This window comes from Brachyhypopomus gauderio, chromosome 13, assembly GCF_052324685.1.
Source record: "Brachyhypopomus gauderio isolate BG-103 chromosome 13, BGAUD_0.2, whole genome shotgun sequence".
Classification (NCBI taxonomy): Eukaryota; Metazoa; Chordata; class Actinopteri; order Gymnotiformes; family Hypopomidae; genus Brachyhypopomus; species Brachyhypopomus gauderio.
In genome coordinates this window covers 7,704,396-7,730,717 of record NC_135223.1, presented here as the reverse complement: position 1 = coordinate 7,730,717, position 26,322 = coordinate 7,704,396, and the positions used below count along the sequence as shown (strand labels likewise).

Here is a 26,322-nt window from a genome sequence, read left to right as displayed (position 1 = left end):
CATACTAACGCTGTGATTTTAGTCATACTAAAGCTCTGATTTTAGTCATACTAACATACTAATGCTGTGATTTTAGTCATACTAACATACTAATGCTATGATTTTAGTCATACTAAAGCTTTGATATTAGTCATACTAACATAATAACACTGTGATTTTAGTCATATTAACGCTGTGATTTTAGTCATACTAAAGCTCTCGTATTAGTCATACCAACATAATAACGCTGTGATTTTAGTCATACTAAAGCTCTGATTTTAGTCATACTAACATACTAATGCTGTGATTTTAGTCATACCAAAGCTGTGATTTTAGTCATACTAAAGCTCCGATTTTAGACATACTAACATACTAACGCTGTGATTTTAGTCATACTAATGCTGTGATTTTAGTCATACTAAAGCTTTGATATTAGTCATACTAACATAATAATGCTGTGATTTTAGTCACATTAACGCTGTGATTTTAGTCATACTAACATACTAACGCTGTGATTTTAGTCATACTAAAGCTGTGATTTTAGTCATACTAAAGCTCAGATTTTAGACATACTAACATACTAACGCTGTGATTTTAGTCATACTAATGCTGTGATTTTAGTCATACTAAAGCTTTGATATTAGTCATACTAACATAATAACGCTGTGATTTTAGTCATATTAATGCTGTGATTTTAGTCATACTAACATACTAACGCTGTGATTTTAGTCATACAAAAGCTCTGATTTAAGTCATACGAACATACTAACGCTGTGATTTTAGTCATAATAACGCTGTGATTTTAGTCATACTAAAGCTTTGATATTAGTCATACTAACATAATAACGCTGTGATTTTAGTCATATTAATGCTGTGATTTTAGTCATACTAACATACTAACGCTGTGATTTTAGTCATACTAAAGCTGTGATTTTAGTCATACTAAAGCTCAGATTTTAGACATACTAACATACTAACGCTGTGATTTTAGTCATACTAATGCTGTGATTTTAGTCATACTAAAGCTTTGATATTAGTCATACTAACATAATAACGCTGTGATTTTAGTCATATTAATGCTGTGATTTTAGTCATACTAACATACTAACGCTGTGATTTTAGTCATACAAAAGCTCTGATTTAAGTCATACGAACATACTAACGCTGTGATTTTAGTCATAATAACGCTGTGATTTTAGTCATACTCAAGCTCTGATATTAGTCATACTAACATATTAAACGCTGTGATTTTAGTTCACGTGTGACTATCTGTCTCCCAAATGCCCATCAAAGCCATAAAACGATGTTGTTTGGCTACGCGAGCGAAACGCATCTCGTTTGAACTGGAGACTAACAGGAATAATAGGGACGAGCTGCAGCCCCTGACAGCGCGATGTGCGGCGGCTCTTGAGGAAGACATAACGGACACACGGGAGCCCAAACAGCCACATCACCTTAGCCGCGGTACTATTTAAATTAAAAATGGATCATTTACTGCATATAATGACACGTATGTAGCGGTATCATCGACAGCGGTATTATGTTGAGTTGGACTTGCACAAAAGAGCTCTCGCACCGTGTTTGATCGCGGAGTGAGGAGAACCAGACGGAGGAGGAGACGCGCCTGGCGCCACACGGAGGCCGCTGAAGCGTCGCTCGGATGGTGGTGCCGTGGTGCCCGCCACTATGCCACAACACTGCTGGATGATTGTTCTGACGGGGGTGATGTGGTCCTTCAACCCAGAAGGAGCGTTGGGAGCCCCGCAGCGAGAAGGTGAGGAGTGTGAGACAGGGACCGCAGGTAGACACGCATGAATACGGGAAACATCACCGTCTTCATGGGTGGAAAACACCGCCTGTGATCGGCATGTAAACGCTGTTTTTATGTTCATTGTGATTTAATTCCACTAGCCGAGTTACAATTCGGAAGGGACGAATATGCAGACACTATTTGTGTCTATATATGTGCACTGTAATCTATATTTTCGCATAATCCCTGTGGTGTCTTCATGGGTAGCGGGACGCGGTTCGACATTATTTTATAGTATTTCCTTGTTTATTGATATTAGGCCTAAGAAATGTCCATGTGTTTTTCTGCTATACCTGAACAGAACAGGCCAGTAACATCCCTGAGCGTTCATGCGTGTATATCCTAGGGTATGCGAGGCAGACACGCAGGACCGAGGACCGAGCTGGTTTGACTGGGAGTACTGGTAGAGGCCCCGTGTTTATTTGTGCGCACACATATGTAGTGTCTGCCTGCTCCTCACGGCCAAGACACACGCAGAGACACTGCGCAGAGACACAGTGTTGAGAGGAGACCTACAACTTAGGACAATAAAGATGTGTGGAGTGGTAAATACGGTATTGTGTGGCTTCGCCATTTCAGTGGCTTTGAACGTTTCCACAGTGCGCTGAGGACACGCTGAGGGACGGTGTCCCTATTGTTAAATTACGACCGCTCTCTACATCAACAATATTTACATTTTACATATAATAGGCAGCTGGAGTAATTATTAAATAACTATTGTTGTATCACACAATGCCATCAATCAATTTCCATATGTCCTACGTCACCATTTCGTAGTTTTAAACGATAAGCGTGCAAGATTTTTTTAGAACCAATAAATAAATAAATAAAGTAAACATTGACGTATATAACGCTGTTGTGTATAGATAGACATCTGAAATAATTTTTTTAATTATGTTTGTTATAAATTTATCATAAATGTTACACACATTTAAATTGGCCATCACGAAATATTAAATAAACGAATGATTCAAATAATATCAATAAATAAACCCAGATTTTAAATCGTAGAGCATGCGCAAACATCAGTATATAATTACCAAAGGGATTATTTTTCATTGTTATGGCGAGTTTCATGAGTTATGGGTGTAAAAGGTTAGAAGACGAACTTTCAGATCATTTTCATATTATTACAAACTGCAGGATTCGCCATACCACTGTAATGGAGATTTCTTATATATACAAATACAATTAAATGCAGATTTAAAGAAATATCAAATGATTTTTAGTGGTATTTCATACAATTATTTTTGTCATTTAAGCCTTTTGGCCTTTAAAAATTTTAGATATCTTTTTATAAATTAGCCTATGGGCACAATGTGCTCACAACTAATCCCAATAAAACTTTATTCTCTTAAGAATGGCATTTTCTCCCTTTGCAATCTTGTTCTTCACTACAAATACGTATCTTGAAAATTGCACCCCATTTCTGTGTATTGGAGCTGATCAGTTCAGTCCAGAGCAGTGTGAGTGGATCATATATACAGGACCTCCTAGGCCACCCGCACATGACCTTAACCCACACATTACCACCCACATGCCTGGCCACATGACCCAGTGTCCACCAGAATCCTCTTGGACACTACGTTGTTTTAACCAAAGCGTGTGTGACAGCTGCATTATGTGATTATTTCTGACCTGAATTAAGACTGTATTCTCCTTTACTCAACCCTTAATTAGAACCACTACTTCAGCCTTGGTGGTCCACAGCTGGAGTACTGTGAGATGCTGGTCTGGTAGCCCCCATCACTGGTCTGGTAGCTGTTTTGGGGGTGGAGGACCACTTGTAACTTGGCAATTACCTTGATTGAAGTAAAAAACCCAGCAACACTGCCATACAACTACCCCAAGTACCACACCTCTACACAATTACCACACCACTATACAACTTCCACAAAACAACATAATTACCACACCACTAAACAACTACCATCCTACTACCACATCACAGCTGCACTACAACTACTCAGACTACCAGGCCAGTGTTACCACTATATTGAAAATAAAAAGTAACTGGTGAGCCATGGTCCTCTGGTCAAAAACTGACCAGTGAGGCAAAGGCTGGTCTACTGAACCAGCTGATCTACTGAACCAACTGGGGCCTGGAATCTCGTTCTGTTTCATATTTGAATATTCACTAGTGTTCTGTATATATTAGTGTTCATTGTATAGTGTGCCCAGTGGCTTGTGTTGGAGAGTGGATTTAATTCTGCATTCTTAAAGATGGTAGAACTCAATCATGGGGTGTAAGTGGTGAACCACAGCTTTGTCAGTTACTGCTGGTTACACTGACATGATTTAAGGGCTGTGTGTGTGTGTGTGTGTGGGGGGGGGGGGGGGGGGGATATGCACTTATTGACTGTCATTTCTTTGCCGAAGGTTCTTTTAACCCCCATGCCCTCCTCCCTTTTCTCTTCCACAGATGGTTCACCCCACTCACATGAGCAAGTTGAGGTACTCAAATTAAAAATGCCCCCCCCCCTTCTTCTGACTTGGTACCTTCCCTCTCCAAGTGAATATTTCTCAATTATTCAACCCTTTCCTTTAAACAGGCCTGCTCCCCAAACAAACTTCTGAATGCCTGTTCCCCTCATTCAGTAGTCAAAGTACAAGGAATGTCTTGTATTATGAATTATCTGGTTCCTTTGGTTTCCCTAGATTGTAACCTCATCTTTTCTGCCTCTCCTGACCCCTGCAAACTGTTGCACTGTTCTGACTCCTCCTACTCTGAGCAGCTGTCCAATGATTGCAGCTCATTGGACTCCTGTGCTGTTACGGACACATGCTAACCTTATTTCTCCTCCCCCTCTCAGTCTTCCCCAATACAATACTATGCAGTCTAGCTATCTGTCTTTCTATCTCTCTCTTTCACCCTCTCACTCCCTCTAACCCTCTCTCCCTATCCCTCTATTTCTCTTGTTGTCTCTCTGCTTCTGTCTCTCTGACATTCTCTCTCCCTTTCTCTCTCTCCCTCTGAATCACTATCTCTCACCTTATGTCTCTCTCTCCCTCTGAATCACTCTCTCTCACCCTATGTCTCTCTCTCCCTCTGAATCACTCTCTCTCACCCTATGTCTCTCTCTCTCTCCCAGATCCTTCTCTTTGTATTTCATTGCTCACTCAGATTCTCCGTTCTAGAGCAAGACTGATATGTGTAGCTACCATGTGTGACTCTGCCTCGCATTTCTCTCTCCGTAGTTTCAGTCTCGCGGGACGGCTCGCTCTCTCCTCCACCCTATGTGGTCATTCTCATCTCCTGCTCTGGCCTGGTCTCCTTCATTCTCCTGCTCCTCACCTGCCTCTGCTGTAAAAGGGGGGGAGTGGGATTCAATGTAAGTAAGAAACAGACTCAGTTCTACTCTTATGTTTCCAGCTCCAGGACACAACCATCCATTTACAATATGAAAAAACCATCATGCTGAAATTTATATTAACACCATTAGGGGTTGGGTCATTCTTTTCTAAATGTCAGCATTATTTGTTTATTTGCAAGAAACCACATGGACATATAGAGTCTTCAGAAAATTAACAGTCCATTTCACAGAAATCTAATGACTCTGATTTCTTTAGTGTCATCTAGAAATCTAGCCCTACAGAGTTCTAAAATGTTCTTATGTTCTCGCTCCCTCTTTCAGGAGTTTGATAACACCGAGGGAGAGGAGTGTTCTGGAGCGTCCAGCCCAGCTCCTGAAGATAGTCTGTCCTCATGTCCATCTCTGCCAGAGGTCTACACACTGCCTGTGCGAGACCGGTCATGTCCTGCATTGCCCAATGGGACAGGTGCACCCTTATCCACTAATACCAATATGAACCCCAACTCAAATAGACTAATCCTAATCCTAATCCACTGACCCCAACCCACTAATCCACTAATCCTAACACATGAATCCTAATACTCACACACTAATACCAGTTTTAACCTTAGCACTCATTTATAGATACCATCCCTAATCCACTAGTTTAGGTCACTCAAACACTGACCCCAGAGCAGTTCTCTCAAATACTGACCCCAGAGCAGGGTACTCAAACACTGACCCCAGAGCAGTTCTCTCAAATACTGACCCAAGAGCAGGTCACTCAAACATTGACCCCAGAGCAGGTCACTCAAACACTGACCCCAGAGCAGTTCACTCAAACTCTGACCCCAGAGCAGGTCACTCAAACACTGACCCCAGAGCAGTTCTCTCAAACACTGACCCCAGAGCAGGTCACTCAAACACTGACCCCAGAGCAGGGTACTGGACATCCAAATACAGCTGTACTATCTACACCACATCTGGGACAATGATAAAGCCAAACCTGCTAACAGGTAGCACCCTCACAGGTAGCACCCACACAGGTAGCCACACAGGTAGCACCCACACAGGTAGCACCCTCACAGGTAGCCACACAGGTAGCACCCACACAGGTAGCCACACAGAAAGCACCCACACAGGTAGCCACACAGGTAGCACCCACACAGGTAGCCACACAGGTAGCACCCACACAGGTAGCACCCAGACAGGTGACGCCTTTCCTGTTACTTTTCCCATACAGAAGTACATGCATCGTTTAACACTCAGGGCAACACTGCACATCATCTAAGACACATGTTCTACATGTTCAGTAAAACATCAAACTTCCAACGTAACATTCAGTGAACACTGGAAGTGCTTCTTAAACACCACAGACACAGGTACCACACATATAGCGTCCCCCTCAACTCTGACCTAGTACAGGTGAGAGAAACATACACACCTGTAAACACCCCCACCCCTGCCCACCTCACCCATAAACATCTTTGGTGTTTGGTTCACAGACTCCAGGTCTCAGAGTTTTCGGAGACATGCCCTCAACTACCTGCAGGAGATCGGAAATGGATGGTTTGGGAAGGTAAACCCAACTGACATCTTAACATATAAGTATAATCGCTGTCCATTTTCATAGTATGATACAAAATGAGTATGCTAATGTATTCTATTGCATTCTACATGACCAAATATGAAATATACATAGTCAAAAATTTTCAGTATTACAGTAGGCTATGAATATTACATGTAAAATATATATTAAATTAAAAGAAATGTACTGATCTAGCTACAATTGCAAACTGACAAGGTGTGTGTACACTACAGTAGTTATAGCAGTTACACTACAGTAGTTATAGCAGTCACACTCCAGGAGTTATAGCAGTCACACTACAGTAGTTTTAGCAGTCACACTACAGTAGTTATAGCAGTTACAAGAGGTGTGCCAAAAAATTGATTCACATATCGAAACGATTCAGAATCGATTTTAAATGTCCTAAGTCATGGTGAAGTCTCGCGTTACGTAATTACAAAATTATGCGAGACTTTGCGCAGCAGGTTCTGGGACACAAATGGAGGAAAGAGATATTCAACCTGTCCCGTCTTCGTTAAAGGCAAAAACAGGTTGCCAACTTTTGAAGATGGCTTGGAGTGAGATTTGAACCTGGAGGAGGTGGTGAGTGTAAATTGTTGACTGGGTGTGGCGTAAAATGGACACAAATTAGGTGTTATATCTATCGCCGATGGTTGGCGCCAGAGAGAACTAGTAACTCATTGAATCATATATGTGGATCTGGGGTAAATAAACTAGATTTTTTTTTTTCAGCGTGAGATATCGGAAGTGTGGCGTGAGAGCGTGTGAAAACGGTCAAATGCGTGTGTCTCACGCTCAATGCGTGAGAGTTGGCAACCCTGTAAAAATATGGGTTCATTTGGGTTTTTACCGAATGCCGGGGAAGACCGAACTTGACACAATGAAGCTCGTGTGCAAGGCTTGCAAAATGAAGCTCAAGAATTTTGGTGACACAACAAAAAGCATTTTATTTTACCAAAGCACTTTATTTTTGTTAATGTGAAATGTGAAAGACACTTTATTTTCTGTATTTGTCATTCTGTCTTGCAAAGCATACTGTAGTATATCATGCAGATTTTATAGACTGAAGCAGAAATTTTTATAAATCAAAATTTTTTAATTGAAAATCGTTTTGAATCGAAGATCTTTTTGAATCGAATCGTGGCCCCCAAAATCCGAATCGAATTGTGAGATAGTAAACGATGCCCACCCCTAGCAGTTACACTGCAGTAGTTATAGCAGTGACACTACAGTAGTTATAGCAGTCACAGTATAGTAGTTATAGCAGTTACAGTCCAGTAGTTATAGCAGTTATAGCAATACAACACCAAAAGAATACCAAAGAACCCCTAACCGTAACACACTCCAGTAGTTATAGCAGCCACACTAGAGTAGTTATAGCAGTCACACTACAGTAGTTATAGCAGTCACACTACAGTAGTTATAGCAGTCACACTAGAGTAGTTATAGCAGTCACACTACAGTAGTTATAGCAGTCAGACTAGAGTAGTTATAGCAGTCACACTAGAGTAGTTATAGCAGTCACACTAGAGTAGTTATAGCAGTCACACTACAGTAGTTATAGCAGTCACACTAGAGTAGTTATAGCAGTCACACTACAGTAGTTCTCTCTGTCTCCAGGTGATCTTGGCAGAGGTGCTGTGTGACTGCAGCTCCCCCCAGGCAGTGGTGAAGGAGCTAAAAGTGAGCGCCAGCCCCCTGGAGCAGCGCAAGTTCCTGGCTGAGGCCGAGCCATACAGGTCAGAGAACTTGCTCCTCCCCTTACCGCCAATCATATATGCTCCTCTCCTTACCGCCAATCATATATGCTCCTCCACTAACTTCCAATCATATATGCTCCTCGCCAATCATATATGCTCCTCCCCTTACCGCCAATCATATATGCTCCTCCCCTTACCGCCCATCATATATACTCCTCCCCTTACCCCAATCATATATGCTCCTCCCCTTACCACCAATCATATATGCTCCTCCCCTTACCACCAATCATATATGCTCCTCCCCTTACCTCCAATCATATATGCTCCTCCCCTTACCTCCAATCATATATGCTCCTCCCCTTACCACCAATCATATATGCTCCTTGCGTCATGATGAGTTTACCTCATTGTGGCACATTCCATCACTGCCTGTTTGTCTCTTTGTGGATCCACATGACTGTGTATAGTGAGGGTATTAACACAGTATTGCTAAACATCATGCAAAGAAACTGGGTTACTGAACGTTCCAACATCAGAGCCGACCTAAATATTACTCCCTGGATGGAGGGTTATTACACTTGCTATCTCTCTCTCTCTCTCTCTGACTCTCTCTCTCTCTGTCCCTCTTTCTCTCTCTTTTTCCTTTTTCTTTTTCTATCTTCCACCTAGTTGTCCTATAGGATTCAGTTACTTGTTTCTCTTAATTTTCATTGCTTCTACCCTCCCCTTTCCTTCCCCTGTCCGCTTCTCTCCCTCTTTCTCCCTCTTCTCCTCTCCTCTCTTCCTTATGTATTGACATACAGAAGCCTCCAGCATCCCAACATCCTGCAGTGTCTTGGGCAGTTCAGTGAAAGCGTTCCTTATCTGCTGGTTATGGAGTTCTGCCAGTTGGTGAGGACACAAAGTCTGTAACATGCTGATACACCTAGACAAACCCTAACACACCCCGACAAACCCCGACACACCCCAATAAACCCCGACACACCCCGACACACCCCAATAAACCCCGACACACCCCAATAAACCCCGACACACCCCAACAGACCCCAACAGACCCCAACAAACCCCAACACACCCCGACACACCCCGACAAACCCCGACACACCCCAACAGACCCCGACAAACCCCAACACACCCCGACACACCCCAATAAACCCCAACACACCCCGACAAACCCCGACACACCCCGACACACCCCGACAAACCCCAACACACCCCGACAAACCCTAACACACCCTGACAAACCCCGACACACCCCAACAGACCCCAACAAACCCCAACACACCCCGACACACCCCAATAAACCCCGACAAACCCCAACAAACCCCAACAAACCCCAACACACCCCGACAAACCCCGACACACCCCGACACACCCCAACAGACCCCGACAAACCCCAACACACCCCGACACACCCCAATAAGCCCCGACACACCCCGACAAACCCCAATACACCCCAACAGACCCCGACAAACCCCAACACACCCCGACACACCCCAATAAACCCCGACACACCCCGACAAACCCCAATACACCCCGATAAACCCCAACAGACCCCAATACACCCCGACAAACCCCGACACACCCCGACACACCCAGACAAACCCCGACACACACAGACACACCCTGACACACCCCAACACACCCCCCGACACACCCCGACAAACCCCGACACATCCCGACAAACCCAGTCATATTCCAGATTACCATGATATGGACCCTTCGTATTTAAGATTACCTTTACAGTTGTTTGTGTTGTCCAGAGATAACTGTGTCCACTATATGAACAATGGATTTGCTGTTATTTCAGGGAGACCTAAAAAGATATCTGAGAGCTCAACGGAAATCAGATGGCATGACCCCTGACCTTTTAAACCGTGACCTACTGACTTTGCAGCGAATGGCATATGAGATCACCTCTGGTCTCCTGCACCTTCATGAAAATAACTACATACACAGGTGAGTGTGACTCAATTTCATCCTCCTGTAACACTTACTAAAATAGTGAACAAAGAGATGGAAGATATAGAACAGGTGTTATTGTATAGAAGAGCATATTCTCCCAGCATATTGTCCCTTTTCCCATTTCACAAGTACCACACCACATACCTACATCTGGGAACACAGATATGACATGACAGACTTCTCCATGTTATATAAATAGCGTTTCTCATGCAATCCAGTTTTAACTAATCTGATTTATAACACACACATTTCATGCACAAAGATGTTGTGATCTTATGTTAAATGGAATGTTGCTTTATACTTCTGTCTCTTTACAGTGACCTGGCTTTGAGAAACTGTCTGCTAACCTCTGACCTGACGGTTAGGATCGGTGACTATGGCCTGTCACACAACCACTATAAGGTACTGATCAGGTGTCAGGCACCTCAGTCTGCCTCTAATCCACATGCTCCCAATCCTCAGGAGTGGATTTGTGAGTGTACAAATGTAGCTGAGCTCGTTTAAGTCGGTTAAGGGATTTTTTGTTCGCATGTGCTTATGTGTTTTTATTCAGCGTAATACTATTTACTACGGTAGCCAACATCACAAGATATACACGCACATCATCACAGGATACACATGCATCTCATTTCAGCTGCACTGTTGTGACTTACAGGGCTGTTTTATTCGGAAATATAAAATGCTGGGCAGTGACCTGAAGCTTCTGTAAATACTCTGATTAGCAAAATTACTGTTGGAGATACAGAGATTCCTTCGATGTTATGTGTCCCCAAATGTTTGTATTAATTTCACGTTCAATGCCATTATATCACTGTAGCTTGATACAATTGTTTTTTACCCTACTGAGTTTAATCCTGACTAGTCTGTGTGGACTCCTGTGTTTTTCTGTGTCTCTATCAGGAGGACTACTATCTGACCCCAGATAAGCTGTGGATTCCTTTACGCTGGATTGCACCAGAGCTGTTGGAGGAGTTCCGAGGAGATCTGGTGGTCACAGACCAGACCAAGTCTAGCAATGTGTGGTATGGAAAACAAGGGCTAATTTCTGATGAACTAGGGTTCATGTGATGTCACTGTGGATCAGTGATGGTCATGTAGATCAGTGATGGTCATGTGGATCAGTGATGATCATGTGGATCAGTGATGGTCATGTAGATCAGTAATGGTCATGTGGATCAGTGATGATCATGTAGATCAGTGATGGTCATGTGGATCAGTGATGATCATGTGGATCAGTGATGATCATGTAGATCAGTGATGGTCATGTGGATCAGTGATGGTCATGTGGATCAGTGATGATCATGTGGATCAGTGATGATCATGTAGATCAGTGATGGTCATGTGGATCAGTGATGGTCATGTGGATCAGTGATGATCATGTGGATCAGTGATGGTCATGTGGATCAGTGATGGTCATGTGGATCAGTGATGGTCATGTGGATCAGTGATGATCATGTGGATCAGTGATGATCATGTAGATCAGTGATGGTCATGTGGATCAGTGATGGTCATGTGGATCAGTGATGGTCATGTGGATCAGTGATGATCATGTAGATCAGTGATGGTCATGTGGATCAGTGATGGTCATGTGGATCAGTGATGATCATGTAGATCAGTGATGATCATGTGGATCAGTGATGATCATGTAGATCAGTGATGGTCATGTGGATCAGTGATGGTCATGTGGATCAGTGATGGTCATGTGGATCAGTGATGATCATGTGGATCAGTGATGATCATGTAGATCAGTGATGGTCATGTGGATCAGTGATGGTCATGTGGATCAGTGATGGTCATGTGGATCAGTAATGATCATGTGGATCAGTGATGATCATGTAGATCAGTGATGGTCATGTGGATCAGTGATGGTCATGTGGATCAGTGATGGTCATGTGGATCAGTGATGGTCATGTGAATCAGTGATGGTCATGTAGATCAGTGATGGTCATGTGGATCAGTGATGATCATGAAGCAGCTTAAGAAAAGCATAACAGTATAACAGAAGGTCCATTATGTACTGTTTTATAACAGAATATACAGTACATATTGTACACTTTATTTAAGAGCACACAGCTTTAGTTCCAAAAACTGATATTGTGTAATGTGCAAAATACGTAACAACACTATAATAAACTGACAATTAATTTGGAAAATAATAATTTCATTGTTTTACACACTCCACCATAATTTCGATTGATAGGTCTTTGGGTGTGGTGATATGGGAGCTGTTTGAGTTTGGTGCTCAGCCACACAGACATCTGAGCGATGAAGAAGTCCTTACCTTCGTCATCAAGGACAGGCAGATTACACTGGCCCAACCTCGTCTCAAACTGTCTCATGCAGACTACTGGTTAGTTCATCTTCTCTCTTTTCAGTGCTATGAAACTGCCTTTTCAAACATTGCATTGGAACAGTACACTAAATATATAAATCCATAATTTTCTTAGTAAATTAGTAAACAACTAGTAAACATATTAGTAAACAAGACATTATCCCTGTGTGTGTGTGTGTGTGTGTGTGTGTGTGTGTGTGTGTGTGTGTGTGTGTGTGTGTGTGTGTAGGTATGAGGTAATGCAGTCATGCTGGCTTCCCCCCTCTCAGCGTCCAACAGTGAATGAAGTCTTCATCCTCCTCTCCTCTCTCCTGGCTGTGGAGCAGGGGAGGAAACAGAGAAGTGGTACAGATGATGAGGATGAAGAAGAGTATGAGGAAGAACATTGCAGAGGGAGGAGAGGAGAGAGTGAAGAGTCATTTGAAAGGCGATGGGATTCCCTCCGCCCCATCGCATTCCAGGCAGCCACAGGCCAGAGGCATAGAGGGAGAGAATATGGCAGGGAAAATGGATGTTTCCGGGGGAACAGTAACTCCTTCCCTTTGCTGGATCCAGTGATCACTCCTTCATCGTCTGAGCTTGATGACATTCTGACAGTGACTGAAACTAGCAAAGGGTTAAACTTTGAATACCTCTGGGAGAAGGCACATGGCAGAAGGGGTTACAAACCTCTTCCCCCCCCTCAGCCAATACCTGCGCCTAACTCTAGTCACCGGCAATCTCTGGACACGCCCACAGTGGTTCCTGTCATCAGTGCTCGAAGCCCATCATTGGCCAGCGAATATTACATCCGCCTGGAGGAGCACACCCCCCAGGATAAATCCCCTATTCTTAAAGCGAAAGCATCCACATTACACAGAGAGTCGGTTAGCCCTGGAGACATGGAGTTGATAGAGCTTCGAAGAGGGACACTGGGCAAGGATAAACCTGCTACTGGTTACAAAAGCAATTTTCCACAAGCTGCTCCTCAGACAGTTCAGACTGTGCGGGCCAGTGAAGTGCAGGTCCTGGTGCCGAACACAGGACTGGTTGAGTTTAGCAAAGAAGTTTGCTCCAGAGTGACAGATTTTGCAATAGTTGATGTTGGAGACAGAATAGAGGATGAGGTGAAGACAGATCAAAGCCCAGAGTGTTCCCAAGCACCCATACTCCCTCCAAAACCCCGATCCATGTCCACTTCTTCAGGGAAGCATCTACACTCGCGTCCCCTGCCTGTTCCTCCATCCATATACCCCCGGCCATACGGGCTGGGTCACCACTACCCTGTGTCCTCTTACCCCACAAACAAATCAGAGGCTTCAGATCCACTATATATGAGCAGCTGTTCCACATCTAAAGTCAACCTGGACCATTTGGGGTTCAGCCGCACCCACCAGACATTGCCTCCATCCCCCTCTCTCTCTCCTTCCATTCCTCAATCTTCTGGGGGTCACTCCATGTTTCCTACCCCTCAGACCTGTCCTCCACCTCTCCCTCCCCATCACAGGCTCCAGAGAGGTCGTTATCATGGTTACTCGGGTGAGACATTTCCCAGACATAACAAAAACCCTACAGTGCACTTGCAGAGAGACCCACTGAGCTGTGATTTTACTGACAAGCAAACTGCTGACAGCAGCATGACACATTTGCTGTCCTTGCACAATTCAAGGGATGGCACAGATTCATACTTGATGGACAGGGACTCCCCAACAGGCAGAGAGTCACCCTATGCCAGAATGACTCATTCACAGTCCACGATTCCAGACACTGAAAGAAAGTTATCCTCCAGTCCAGCAAGCTTGGAGGAATATGATAATTCCCCCTTCATGTCTCCCACCATTTCCAGCAATGGCATTGCCGTTGAGCACACTGACCTGCCTGATGATCCAGACCCTGCTACGGTTGAGCTCTTTTCCAGAGGTATGAAGCGAACCCAGTCTCGCCTCGCCACCATTCTCCCAGCCATCTGGAAGGAAGATGCCGCACTGCATGGTGATCGGGTTGCAGCAGCTAGAAAGTCCCCGATGCACCTGTTCCTGACAGAAATCTCCAATGAACCCTCAGACTCAAACATGGGAGAAACCTCTTGGGGCAAGGAAGATGAGAAAGAGGGAGGTCTTCAAGGGATGCATAGCTCTCACTCAGCCACACAGGTGTGGAGGGCAGACGGGGGCTTGCTGACTGGACCAGACAATGGTACCAAAAAGAGTGATTTGTTTCTTACTGAGATTGACACTGCAATGTCAGACTGTGAAGACGTCTATGATGGTGAGGGGGGAACCCCAGTGTCCCGCTTCGGAACCACACCTTTTCCTTTCGCACACCCCCAAGACTTTCCGATGTATGCTGATGCTGAGGAAGCATACTCACAAGGAATGAAGAGGTCTCACTCCCTGTTGTCTGACATAACCACTGAGACTGAGGCATCTGAGCCTCAGAAAAGTGAAATGACCAGAGAGGAATTCCTAAAAGAAATCCAGTCGGCTGAGACCTTTCTCACTGAAATAATAACGAGACAACAGGAAGCAAGTCCTTCACCTATGCGGGTATCCCCTGAGTATGAGTCGATATGTATTGACGCCGAATCCTTGCAGACTATCAGCTTCGAATCAGAAAGATCACCAGGGAAGCCACACAGTGACAGGAAAGAGGCAATTTATGCTCAGGTTACCAAGAGAGCAAAAAGGAGTGAAATAAAAGTTGCAATGCGTCCAGAGATTCCGGTGCTGCAGATAGCATCAGAATTACAAAACCTTAAAACAGAGCAAAACATAGATACTGACATCCATTCAGCCAAAACAGCATCAGATTGGGTGTCTCAAAGCACTGTTGACTTTGTTCCTTCAGGCATCCTACCCAATGCAGGACTTCTTAAAGTCCAACTGTCTCTTCCTGTGACAGACGAACCTGAAGCTGAGGTGACTGGCGATGGACAAGAACAGTTTGGCTTTGATGTATCTCCCCATACTGTGAAGTTTGGGGATGGAGTAGAGGTGTTGGCACAGTCAGACATCCAGTACCCAGCGAGCAATGTAACAGACACTAGTGAGGACACTGAGATACATGTGGACGGCAGCTCTGTACAGTCACGACCAAGGGAAGGTGAAAGCCATGCTACTGACCAAGTGATGTTAGATGTAATGCGTATCACAAAAGCAACAGTTCATGGTTGTGGTTTGTCTGAAATCGCAGAACGGCCTCTTGGTCTAAACAAGTCAGAACTGACAAATGTTGAGAACACTCCTGAGTCAGACCGCAGCTCAAGAATGTTTTCCAGAGCAGGTCCTGTCTCCCCTCAGGTTACGCCCCACATCTTACCAATGGAGAGTCATCAAATAGACAGTGAGCAACCTACTTTGACTGACAGAAACATAAATTTAAGCCCCAGACATGAGTGTGAACAGATAGAAACCTCAACAGAGAAAGTCAATGCAGTTGGTTCCAGATCGTCATTGGATGATACAGGCACACATGCATTCCCACTGCCCTTGGCCCGAGAACCAAATTCGGACCAGTCACTGTCCACAATTACACCCACAGACTCTGCCATGTCACCTCTTACCTCCAGCTCAATGGACTGCCTCACTCCTGGAGACTCATGGAGTTGTGGGGGCGGAACAGGTTGGAGGGTCCTTGATCCTGAAACCCCTCACCGGGACTCTGCGTACTTTTCAGACAGTGACTGGGATGCTGTTGAAGGGGTACCCCGAAGGGGAAGTGATGGGTTGATATCCTCCCGCCCTGCCAGTGGCAGAGCTGGAGAGAGACCTACATTGATGGGGATTGAGGAGAATACTGAGGTGGAGGATGACAGTCTAATAAGGCATGGACGTTTGGACAGAGACAAAACAAAAAATAATGAGATTGTTAAAGATTTTTTTCCAGAAAAAGATGAAGTTATATGGAGTTGTAGTGATGTCATAGAGGCAGTGGAGAAAAGCATTACTGTATCAAATACTGAAGACAACACAGTACTTATCGACAGGTTGTTCTCCACAATAGAGGAAAAGCCACTGATAATCCATGACGTGCCACAGCATAATTTTCAAATATCTTCTCTCCTTGATTCTAGTCAAAAAATAGAGTTTCACAAATCAAGTAAAAATTTACCATTGCTTCCTGAAACAATGACAGAATCTCCAGAAAAGCCCAATAAATCAAACACTCTGGAGGAAACTGCGGGATCTCATGTTTATTACAAAGGCAAGAAATATGATTCCTCACCAGACAGACAAATTCAGGAGCAACTGGCAGTGTCAGACAACAGTGAATCCAGATTGTCTCAGTTTTACAGCTTTCAATTAAAAAATTCAACATCCATCAGCAACATTCAATTTAATGATAAATCCAACAATAAAGATTCACAGTGTGGCTTATCCCACTCCATCTGGTCTGAGACAAAAATTCCTTCAGTAACCCAGAAACCAGATGTACACGAGGAAGATGCCAATGAGCTAGGCCTGAGGAACCTGGCATGTTCTGATGAACGTGGGGAAGAGCAGGAAAAGACAGCACCAGACACCCAGAAACAGTTAGCTGCAGCTGAGCTCTGTTTCTCAGCCCAGACATCCACTGAGACAGAGCAGGTGCCTTCAACAGAGCCGCCTCAATGTTTTGCTGACTTTGATAAGAATGATTCAAAGGAATTTGAGCTGAGAGCAAAAGAATTGTGGAATGCTGTTGAAGAGGAAAAATGTGCAGTCAGTATTCTGAAGGGGGAATTTGGCTGCCGACAGTTCCAGCAAGGAGATCTACACTTGTGGCCTGCAGAAAATGACCAGTGGGCCTCCACTGAAAATGACCAGTGGGCCTCCACTGAAAATGACCAGTGGGCATCAGCTGAGATTCAGAGGCACAAAGAGGAATTAGGCTCAGAGTTTTTCTCAGGTTTAGGACAAAACAAGCTGTCAGAGGAAGAAAAAATGATCATGGGCTGTGAATTTTGGGAAGCAGAGGCCAATGATGAACTAGCGAAGAGTGAACCTCACCCCACTCTCCTCGACACACATGACATCTCCAATGAAGAAAGGCAAGAACACGTTGAGTATTTTATGTTGCACAGACAGTGTCCAAGCAGTGTCCAGGAAGCTCCTGGAACTCAACAGGTGTCACTGCAGAGGATGGATGCCCATCAGGAGGAGAACTTGGAGAATCCTGCGGTGGAAGCTACAAAGATAGACTGTGATGAAAACGAGGAGAATCCTGGCGTGGAAATTGCAGAGACAGATTGTGAGGAAAATATGGAGAATCCTGGCGTAGAAATAGCAGAGACAGACCATGATGTGAAGTGTAACAAGGTGCCAGTGGGTAATCTGGAGCAGTCAGAGCACAAAATTCTTACCCAGTTGAATAATGTTGGCAGCATGGGCTCTACTGCCCCATGTTCCAATGTGTATATACAAAATAAGGAAGACGATGAAGGAGAGAATCAGAACTTCAATAGACTGGGGAATGCCATTATGACTGGGGAATGCCCTTATGAGAATACAGCCAGCAAAAAAGATGGTGTAGTGAGCACACCATCACTTACTGACACACCGAGATATGAAAACATGGAAAAGCAGACGGAATCTCACCATTTCACAAATCATGACTACAGTGTGGCAATTAATCACACATGGATCCCAGCAGTATATGATATGGAGACTTTGGTCACGGTCCCCCTAGCAGAGCTGACAAATCCATCTGTCACAACTCATCCCACAGTTAAACTTCATCTGGCATCATTACGCCAGGACAGTTATGACAGGGAACATGGCAGACAAGAGGAGGACACACCACACAGGGAGACAAGGGAGGTTATATTTTTTGAAAAAGACAGATCAGATTCTCCATCCTGTCCCAGTCTTACAGCTAACACTGAAACAGAGACGTGCTCCCTCCACAGCAGAGATGGTCAGTGCTACTCCTCTGCCTTCGTTTCTTTGGAGATCGTAGACTGTGATGCTTCTCAGCATGTAGAGATGTCTGATTGCCAAGGCACAAGCAATTACCCAAATACAGTGCACCATATAGAGATCAAGTCTAGTGCAAATTTACAGACAGCAAATGACCAGCCCTGGCCTGATATCCCAGACAATGAAACTCTAGCAGTCTTCTCTAATGATGCTAATTCTTTAGATCTGTCTGGAGGAGAATGCTTAATCAGTACTCACAACAAAGGCATCACAGCAAATCTCGGACAAAAAACACATATGTCACTTATCACTGGAGATCAGCCTAGCCTGGTCTCAGACCATATCACTGAGGATGACACAAATCCACCAGCCTCCCAGACCTCCGTGAACTCCGTCCCTGAGCTGCTGATCTCAGACTGGAAGCACCTGGACGAGGAGCCATTAGAGGATTTTGAGAAGCTCGAAAAGTTGTGCTGCATTTCTGGAGATGAAGATCTTGGAGATCTATTTTTGGAAAACTTAGAACTCCTTGAATCTTTGAAAAAAAATCATGAATCCTTAGCAATGTGTGCTAACACAGAGGTTGACCGGATCCGTTCAGGAGCTTCAGATGACAGCAAGCCATCCAAGCATGATGAAATCTCATGTGTTTCCCTGGCAACATCACAAGGGTTAGAGAATGAGAAGAGCCCAGAAGACGCCCAGCTTTTATTGGAGAAGAAGGAGGAATTTAATGTCTCATCACCTCATTCATCATGCAAAACAAGTGAGAGTATTAAAGGCCAGCGGTCACTGTCACAAAAACCAACTGGAAATGGACTAATGATACAGGTAAAATAAACAAATACAAAACAGTTTCATTAAGATGCATTAATTAATTCATTAATTCATTAAATGTCAGTGTGGAATCATTTGAGCATGGTGTACAATCTTACATTTATGTCTGTGACGTTCAGCAATCTTATCCAGAGCAACTTAAATGTATGTCAGTTTGACAGAATGTATAATCTGACTACATTGCCACTGTTATGGTGTGACTGTTACATTCATTACAGAATATTGTACTACATAATGTGTAACATTGGATTCAAACTCTGTTTACTCTGTATACTCTAAAACTTAGTTTTCAGTTATATTAGTGTTTAATAAATTCAGTTAGTGTTTGTACATGGTATCAGTTATATTAGTATCAGTTATTAGTGTTTAATAAATTGAGTTAGAGTTTATGGTATCGGTATGTGTTTGTGCATTTACTCACTACATTATGCTTGTTCTAGTAGTTAAAAGTAAAGCATGTTTAGTTTTTTGTTTGTTAGCAGTTTGTGTGATCTCTCAACATTCTCTTGAAGGTTTGCGAAGAAAAGTTACAGTACTCTCTCAGTGAAAACGTTAAGACCAACGTGTTGTGGAGGTCTGTTGCGTCTGACAGTGTTACTCCACCTTGGGGCGGCGCCAGCCCTGCTCCGCCTCCTTGGGGAGTGGCCAACCCTGCTGCACAAACTGCTGCTTTATTAGAGGACTCCCAGGGATCTGACACGTACGTTGTGTCTGTGTCTGTAAAAGTGTATGCATGCTTGTGTGTGTGTGTGTGTGTGTGTGTCTGTGTGTGTGTGTGTGTGTGTGTGCGTGTGTGTGTGTGCACGTGGCTTTTGTGCTGTAACACCCCATCATAAGAATACATTACCAACATGGATATTCAGAACATGATTCCTATCATTTATCTGCAACAGCCATGTAAGATATTTCACCCTTTTTAGACATGTATGTGGCTTTTTTAAAAACCTGTCTTCACAAACAGCTGAAATGCCTTTGCCTATAACACCCTGTGAATTTAGTTTATATGTGGCCGCTGCATGAATGGAGTTGAGCTGATTTGAGTTGTGTGTGTAGTAAAGAGGGAGGAGCTGTGTGCAGTGCAGAGGCGTGTGGAGCTGGAGCACCGCCCCGTGGGGCGGAGCTGCACGATGTCAGCCCTGCCCCTCCTGCAGCCAACCAAGCTATGAAAGGTACTGCTAACGCCCGTCACCTCTGACTTGCATGACTCATAGGACCTTCCTCAGCTCGTTGTTATGGAAACCATTATCAGGGCCAACGGCGATAATGTACCTTCAGTACTGGAGAAGTGTTGAGTTCTTCCGTACGGCTGTGGCTGTGTGATGGGATGGAGGTTCGAAACCTTCCCATTTTTTTGGACGCTAAAATTCTCTTTATCTGTGATATCCATAAAGGAGTGATATTGAGGATCCTGAACAAGCCTTCTTTCATGTGTAATATTAGATCTGCTCCATTTGAATGTATGATGCTGGAATGCTGTGCTTATGACTTTCTTATACTTGGTCACCTGTCTCTGCACCTCCATGTCCATCTTCACCATCCTCTTCCTCAGCCAAACTGGCCCGCCTCTCCCTCTCTCTGCCTCCTCTCACCCTGCCCCTGCCCCTCTCTCCTGGTCCCAAAGGGTTCTGGGAGGGTGGAGAGCACAGAATGGGTCGGAGGAGGACTATGTCAACAGGAAGTGATGCAGAAGAAGACGAGGAAGAAGAGCAGGATGACGAGTTATCCAGAAGAGTGATCATAGTTACAGAAACAGATGTTCACAAGAGAGTGGGCTTGAGGAGTCTGCTAAAGTCACCCAAGGAACGTCCAGACCAAGACAACCGGGACCACGGACGCAATGTGTCCTTTTTTGATGATGTCACAGTCTATCTTTTTGATCAGGTATGGAAGGATAACTGCGACACATTCACCCTACATTAGGCTAGGGAAACATTTACCTTATATGTGGCCATCCAATGGCAGCAGGGGGTTGTAGGTGGAACGTGACCTGTGTGGCCCGTTCTGGGTGCGGTGTGGTGCGTGTGGTTGTAGGTGGAACGTGACCCGTGTGGCCCATTCTGGGCGTGGTGCATTTATCATAATTTATGGCAGGAGCTCAAGAAGAGGTGTGAGTCACTCAGGATTCAGTATAAGAAGCCAGAACAGTCAGGAACCGAACAGTCAGGAACTGAACCAAACCTTTTGAGATATTTTCCTGTGCAGGCATAGAACAGACATGCCATTGATCAGATGTAATGTGTCTGTAGTTTGTCTGTAGTGTGTCTGGTGTGTTCTAGTGTAAATACACACAGGCGACAATGAGCTGATGGAAGATGAACTACAGTCATTCACACCTGTTAGTTCTTCAGTGTCGTTTTGGGGTGTCCGTAGCCTTACAGTCTAAACCACATATGTCAAAGTCAAGGCCCCCTTGATGATATTTAATTACTATTAGAACCGGCCCGCAGGCCACAGCCGCCCGATGGTGTTTTGCACGCACAAACACTACATTCCCCACAATGCAACGGTAGCCCGCGAAGTCACTGCAGCGCACACAAGCGGCGAGGGTCTGCGCGGCGAAAATGACGTAATCGCAGTGGCTCCGCCCGTGCACGAGGGCGTCGCACGCTATCGATTTGCGAGGTCGTGCACCTCTCGAATTTTGTAACTGCGCACCAGTTAAACTTAATTAAGTTAAATATTTATACCTATACTCGAAATGATTCGAAATAATTTGCTTTTTATCACATTATTTAATGGTTGTTTATTTTAAAAACGCCCAATCTTAACGTCTTCACGTTCTCTCATGTTTCATCCTGGAATTACAAGAGACTCGTATTTGTTAACGTAATACAAGAGAACTGTTCAGTCAGATAGATATTTGTTGTGAAACGAAGTCGTTACAATTTCAAGCATTTTCAAGTACTTTAGCCTAGATTCCAGCACTTTTCAAACCTTTATTACTTTATTCATTTAATGTACAGAACATGTTTTCTTTGAAGGAAGTTTGTTTTAATCTGTTTGCTTGTTGAAAAATGTTTTCACTTGAAATTACTGACAGATCCATAAGAAAATATTGCTTTATTCATTTAAGCATTAAATAATATACACTGTGTTAGGTCTTGGTTCAATAGGCTATGTGCAATCATTTCAATATGTTTTAATAAACATTGAACCAGTCCGGCCCTCGGCTTGTAGCAAATTTGGTTTTTTGGCCCTCGGTGTATTTGACTTTGACATCCCTGGTCTAAACTGACAAGGAGACTCAGAGTAGAAACATACTGTCCCTGAGCTCCTGTTAGATCCTGTTAGATCCCATGCTGTTATTTGCTTTATTTATTGTCTGGTGACTTGCCAATTTCATTTTGCAGGAAACTCCAACTAATGAATTGAGTTCTGGCTCTGCCCCTACAAGTCCCTCCCCCCTTGGAAAGCCCGCCCACTTTGATGGACTTGGTGAGTTTCTTCTTCACCATCCCAACACAACACCTGCAACTCTTGCTTAAGAACATATTTGCACTACATATTTCTGGATAAAGTACATCTTTGTATTCATTATGCAGTTTTATAACCTGGTGGAAATACCTCACAGAGAGGCAGAGAGGTGTTCTAGAAACGCTGCATATATATATATATATATATATATATATATATATATATATAGATAAGTAGCGAACCGTGACCATTATACCTGGGCCCGCTGTGACCATTATACCTGGGAGACACAGGCTCACAGGCTTCCACTTAACCCTTCACCTTCCAACACAGATTGAATAGACACGGTTGAATAATTTATTTGCTTATATTTTTGTAATTGTTTAGATGTCGATTGTTAAACTGTAAGTAGATAAAATAAAATTGGATAAATTATATATATTTATGTTTTAAGAATATTTTAGGCCCTCTGAGAGGGCGTAGAGGGCCCTGACAGTTCCCCACTATATATATATATATATATATATATATATATATATATATATAAAACGGTGATGAGGTATCTGTTAGGAGTACATAATGGAGATGAGGAATCTGTTAAGAAGATGATTTGGTTGTGACGTTCGGCGAGGGACGAAGGACGAGACACGAAATCCTTCTTTCTGCAGACGTCACGTTTATTTTACAAGTATTGCGCAATAGCGCACGGAGAACAAATGACACAACGTGTAGACTTTAGACAATGACGAGCACAGGACACTGCGCGAGCGCACATTAAATAGACAAACCACGTAAGCCCCACGTGATTACGAGACGATTCACAGGTGAGGCACATTATTCACACGACATAGCCATCACCACGGAATTTCACTGACGCAGACAAAGCACGTGGACCACGTATACACACTAGGGATGTGGAGATTCATCGATTCACATCGGTGAATCGGTACACATGTCTGCGATGCGACTGCATCGGTAGATTCAACGTGCATCGAGTTTAATTTGCGGGCGAATTCACGATGCATCGCCTTCAGTGAAGCGGTCACGCAATCTGCAAACAATGCCGTGGGGTTAAATACGTTAGTAGCACAACGAACCTGGCGACACGCATGAAAAGACGGCACGGTGTGGACATCTCTGCGGCCGCTACCCCCTCGTAACCCCCCCGCTCAACAACTTACGTTCGTGAGTGTGTCGCATCGCATCGCATTTGTATCGCATCGCATCACATCGACAAGGGGTTTCAGAGTATTGCAGTTATATCGCATCGTTGGCAGTGTATCGAGATGTGTATCGAATCTAGCTTAGTGGTGACGATATACATCCCTAATACACACGCCCAAAGGGGAGGGGCCGGGGTCCTCAACGTGACATTGGTGGATGATTACCTTAATTCAGTCCTGTCTAATTCTCCTAAAATTAGTTACTATAAAATTTATCTCACATGAAAAATTTGGATTTTTTGTTTTTACACTGAAAATATATTCACATTTCAAATTCTATGAATGTACAAAATCTAGTATTAGATCATGAGATAAATCTTTCTTCATGTCAGGAGCGAGCAATCACAAGGCCAGCAAGACGAAAGACCTGACAAAGTCGAGATGTCCCGCAGGTGTCAGCACTGTCCCATCGTCCCGCTTCACCGTCAGTCCTGCCGACGACCCCCATTTAGTGTGACACGCTGCTCCCACACACCTGGAAGAGATGTAACGCTCTGGAGTCACAGACATGTCTCTGCTGCCATTGCTAACTACGACGGCTTCCAGAGGTTATTTTTTTAAATCAGGCTGAAGAAGGACTCCTGGTTTCACAGCTGGAGATGTTCCAGGTTTCCTCTGCTGCAGGAGCTGGTCTGTGCTGTGCAGAAAAAAAAAGCAGAAACCTCAACAGCCACACAGCCTGGAGCTGGCCGCCCTGCAGGAGAGCTTACGGCTATGCAATAGACGTCTTATTGTGTACCAGCTTCACTGCTGTTTTCATGGCTTCTTACAGTACATTTGTATCCTGGGTCCCTTACACAGGAAGGGGAAGCACTTTGTTGACCAGTACATGTTTAATTGTGAGCTTGAATAGAAATATTGACATTGTAAATTTGTTCTCATTGCAGTCAGACATCCCAGTAGGCTGAAGAGGAACAGACAACCCTCCGTATCTAACAGTGCAGTGACCTTTTAATGTTTGTATAAATCAGTAGTGAAACTTCCCATGGTGTACAAACTCATTTTAGAACCATTTATTTTAGATGTATTCTTAGAATGCATGATACAAAAATCAAACTGCTACCAGCTGTTATGTTTTGTACAGTATTTTTATTGCAGAATGTTATTTATTCCTGTATTAAGTTGTTAACTTCATTGTGTATTTATTTATGTTTTATATATTAACTCATTTGTTTGCATACATACTTTATTTACTTCTTTGATTTTTTGTATAATTTCAAAACTTGCATTTACTTTGCATTGGGTGATAAAATAATCTGTTATTCAGTTGCTCTATTTGTTCCATTAAATAATATTTCCATACATAAATACGCTTTAAAATATTTTAGACCTATATCATTTACCTATTCTAGATGTTAGTCTGTATTCGTCATTAGCGTGTCTGTTTCTAATTGTTATTTTAACTGTGTATTTTACATGTTCTTTCCATTACTTATGTTCATAACAGTTACTGTTGCTAAGAATAAAGGGGGAAAGAGATAATTAAATAAACTTGGCAACAAACACTGTTTTATTTCCCTGTAGGTTCGTATTCACTGGTTTATTTCCCTGTGGGTTCGTATTCACTGGTTTATTTCCCTGTGAGTTCGTATTCACTTGTTTATTTCCCTGTGAGTTCGTATTCACTGGTTTATTTCCCTGTGGGTTCGTATTCACTGGTTTATTTCCCTGTGGGTTCGTATTCACTGGTTTATTTCCCTGTGAGTTCGTATTCACTTGTTTATTTCCCTGTGAGTTCGTATTCACTGCTTTATTTCCCTGTGAGTTCGTATTCACTGCTTTATTTCCCTGTGAGTTCGTATTCACTTGTTTATTTCCCTGTGAGTTCGTATTCACTTGTTTATTTCCCTGTGAGTTCGTATTCACAGGTTTATTTTCCTGTGGGTTCGTATTCACTGGTTTATTTGTCTGTGGGTTCGTATTCACTGGTTTATTTCCCTGTGAGTTCGTATTCACTGGTTTATTTTCCTGTGGGTTCGTATTCACTGGTTTATTTCCCCGTGGGTTCGTATTCATTTGATGACCCGTCGGTGTCGTAATTCCGGTCATTTGTAAAGCGGCTTTCAGCTTGTTTCACTGCGAGGTTTCTTCAGGTTCTGCGCAACCTGGCGAGGACAAAACATGGCGACTGTGAAACATTTAATGAACTGTTTGACGAAAATAAATTGTACTGGCTTCTAATACCCATTTGTATTTGTATGATTTTTAACATATTTTTGGAGAAATATTTTTAAATCTCATGATCATAAAAACTCCACGCATTAATAATGCTAAACATATACATTGGCCAGCGAGACTTTGCGTT

At 43.5% G+C, this 26,322-nt stretch overlaps 1 protein-coding gene across 3 annotated transcripts; it reads left to right on the top strand.

Moving 5' to 3' along the window:
• Nucleotides 1–497: 497 nt before the first annotated feature.
• Nucleotides 498–26,200, top strand: lmtk3 (lemur tyrosine kinase 3). Of its 3 annotated transcripts, none has more exons than XM_076970554.1 (16): nt 498–1,753; nt 4,988–5,121; nt 5,425–5,569; nt 6,588–6,661; nt 8,291–8,409; nt 9,174–9,261; nt 10,181–10,329; nt 10,653–10,737; nt 11,236–11,357; nt 12,536–12,685; nt 12,897–19,374; nt 19,893–20,080; nt 20,434–20,549; nt 21,002–21,261; nt 22,731–22,815; nt 24,350–26,200. In XM_076970554.1, exons 1-16 carry the CDS (start codon nt 1,666–1,668, stop codon nt 24,472–24,474), a joined length of 8,406 nt encoding a protein of 2,801 aa, XP_076826669.1. In that variant the 5' UTR covers nt 498–1,665; the 3' UTR covers nt 24,475–26,200. The 3 variants fall into 3 exon arrangements, with proteins under 3 accessions (XP_076826669.1, XP_076826668.1, XP_076826667.1); XM_076970553.1 differs by having other exon boundaries at nt 20,930–21,261; nt 24,905–26,200; XM_076970552.1 differs by having other exon boundaries at nt 499–1,753; nt 20,930–21,261.
• The last annotated feature ends 122 nt before the right edge of the window (nt 26,201–26,322 follow it).

What these genes read in the sequence shown, in the direction of transcription:
- lmtk3 (XM_076970552.1), top strand. Translation starts at nt 1,666, where the DNA reads ATGCCACAACACTGCTGGATGATTGTTCTGACGGGGGTGATGTGGTCC. An exon ending in GAAATGGATGGTTTGGGAAG is followed by an intron (nt 6,662 to 8,290) that starts GTAAACCCAACT and finishes CTCTGTCTCCAG; the next exon opens with GTGATCTTGGCAGAGGTGCT. An exon ending in GACTCCCAGGGATCTGACAC is followed by an intron (nt 20,081 to 20,433) that starts GTACGTTGTGTC and finishes TTGTGTGTGTAG; the next exon opens with TAAAGAGGGAGGAGCTGTGT.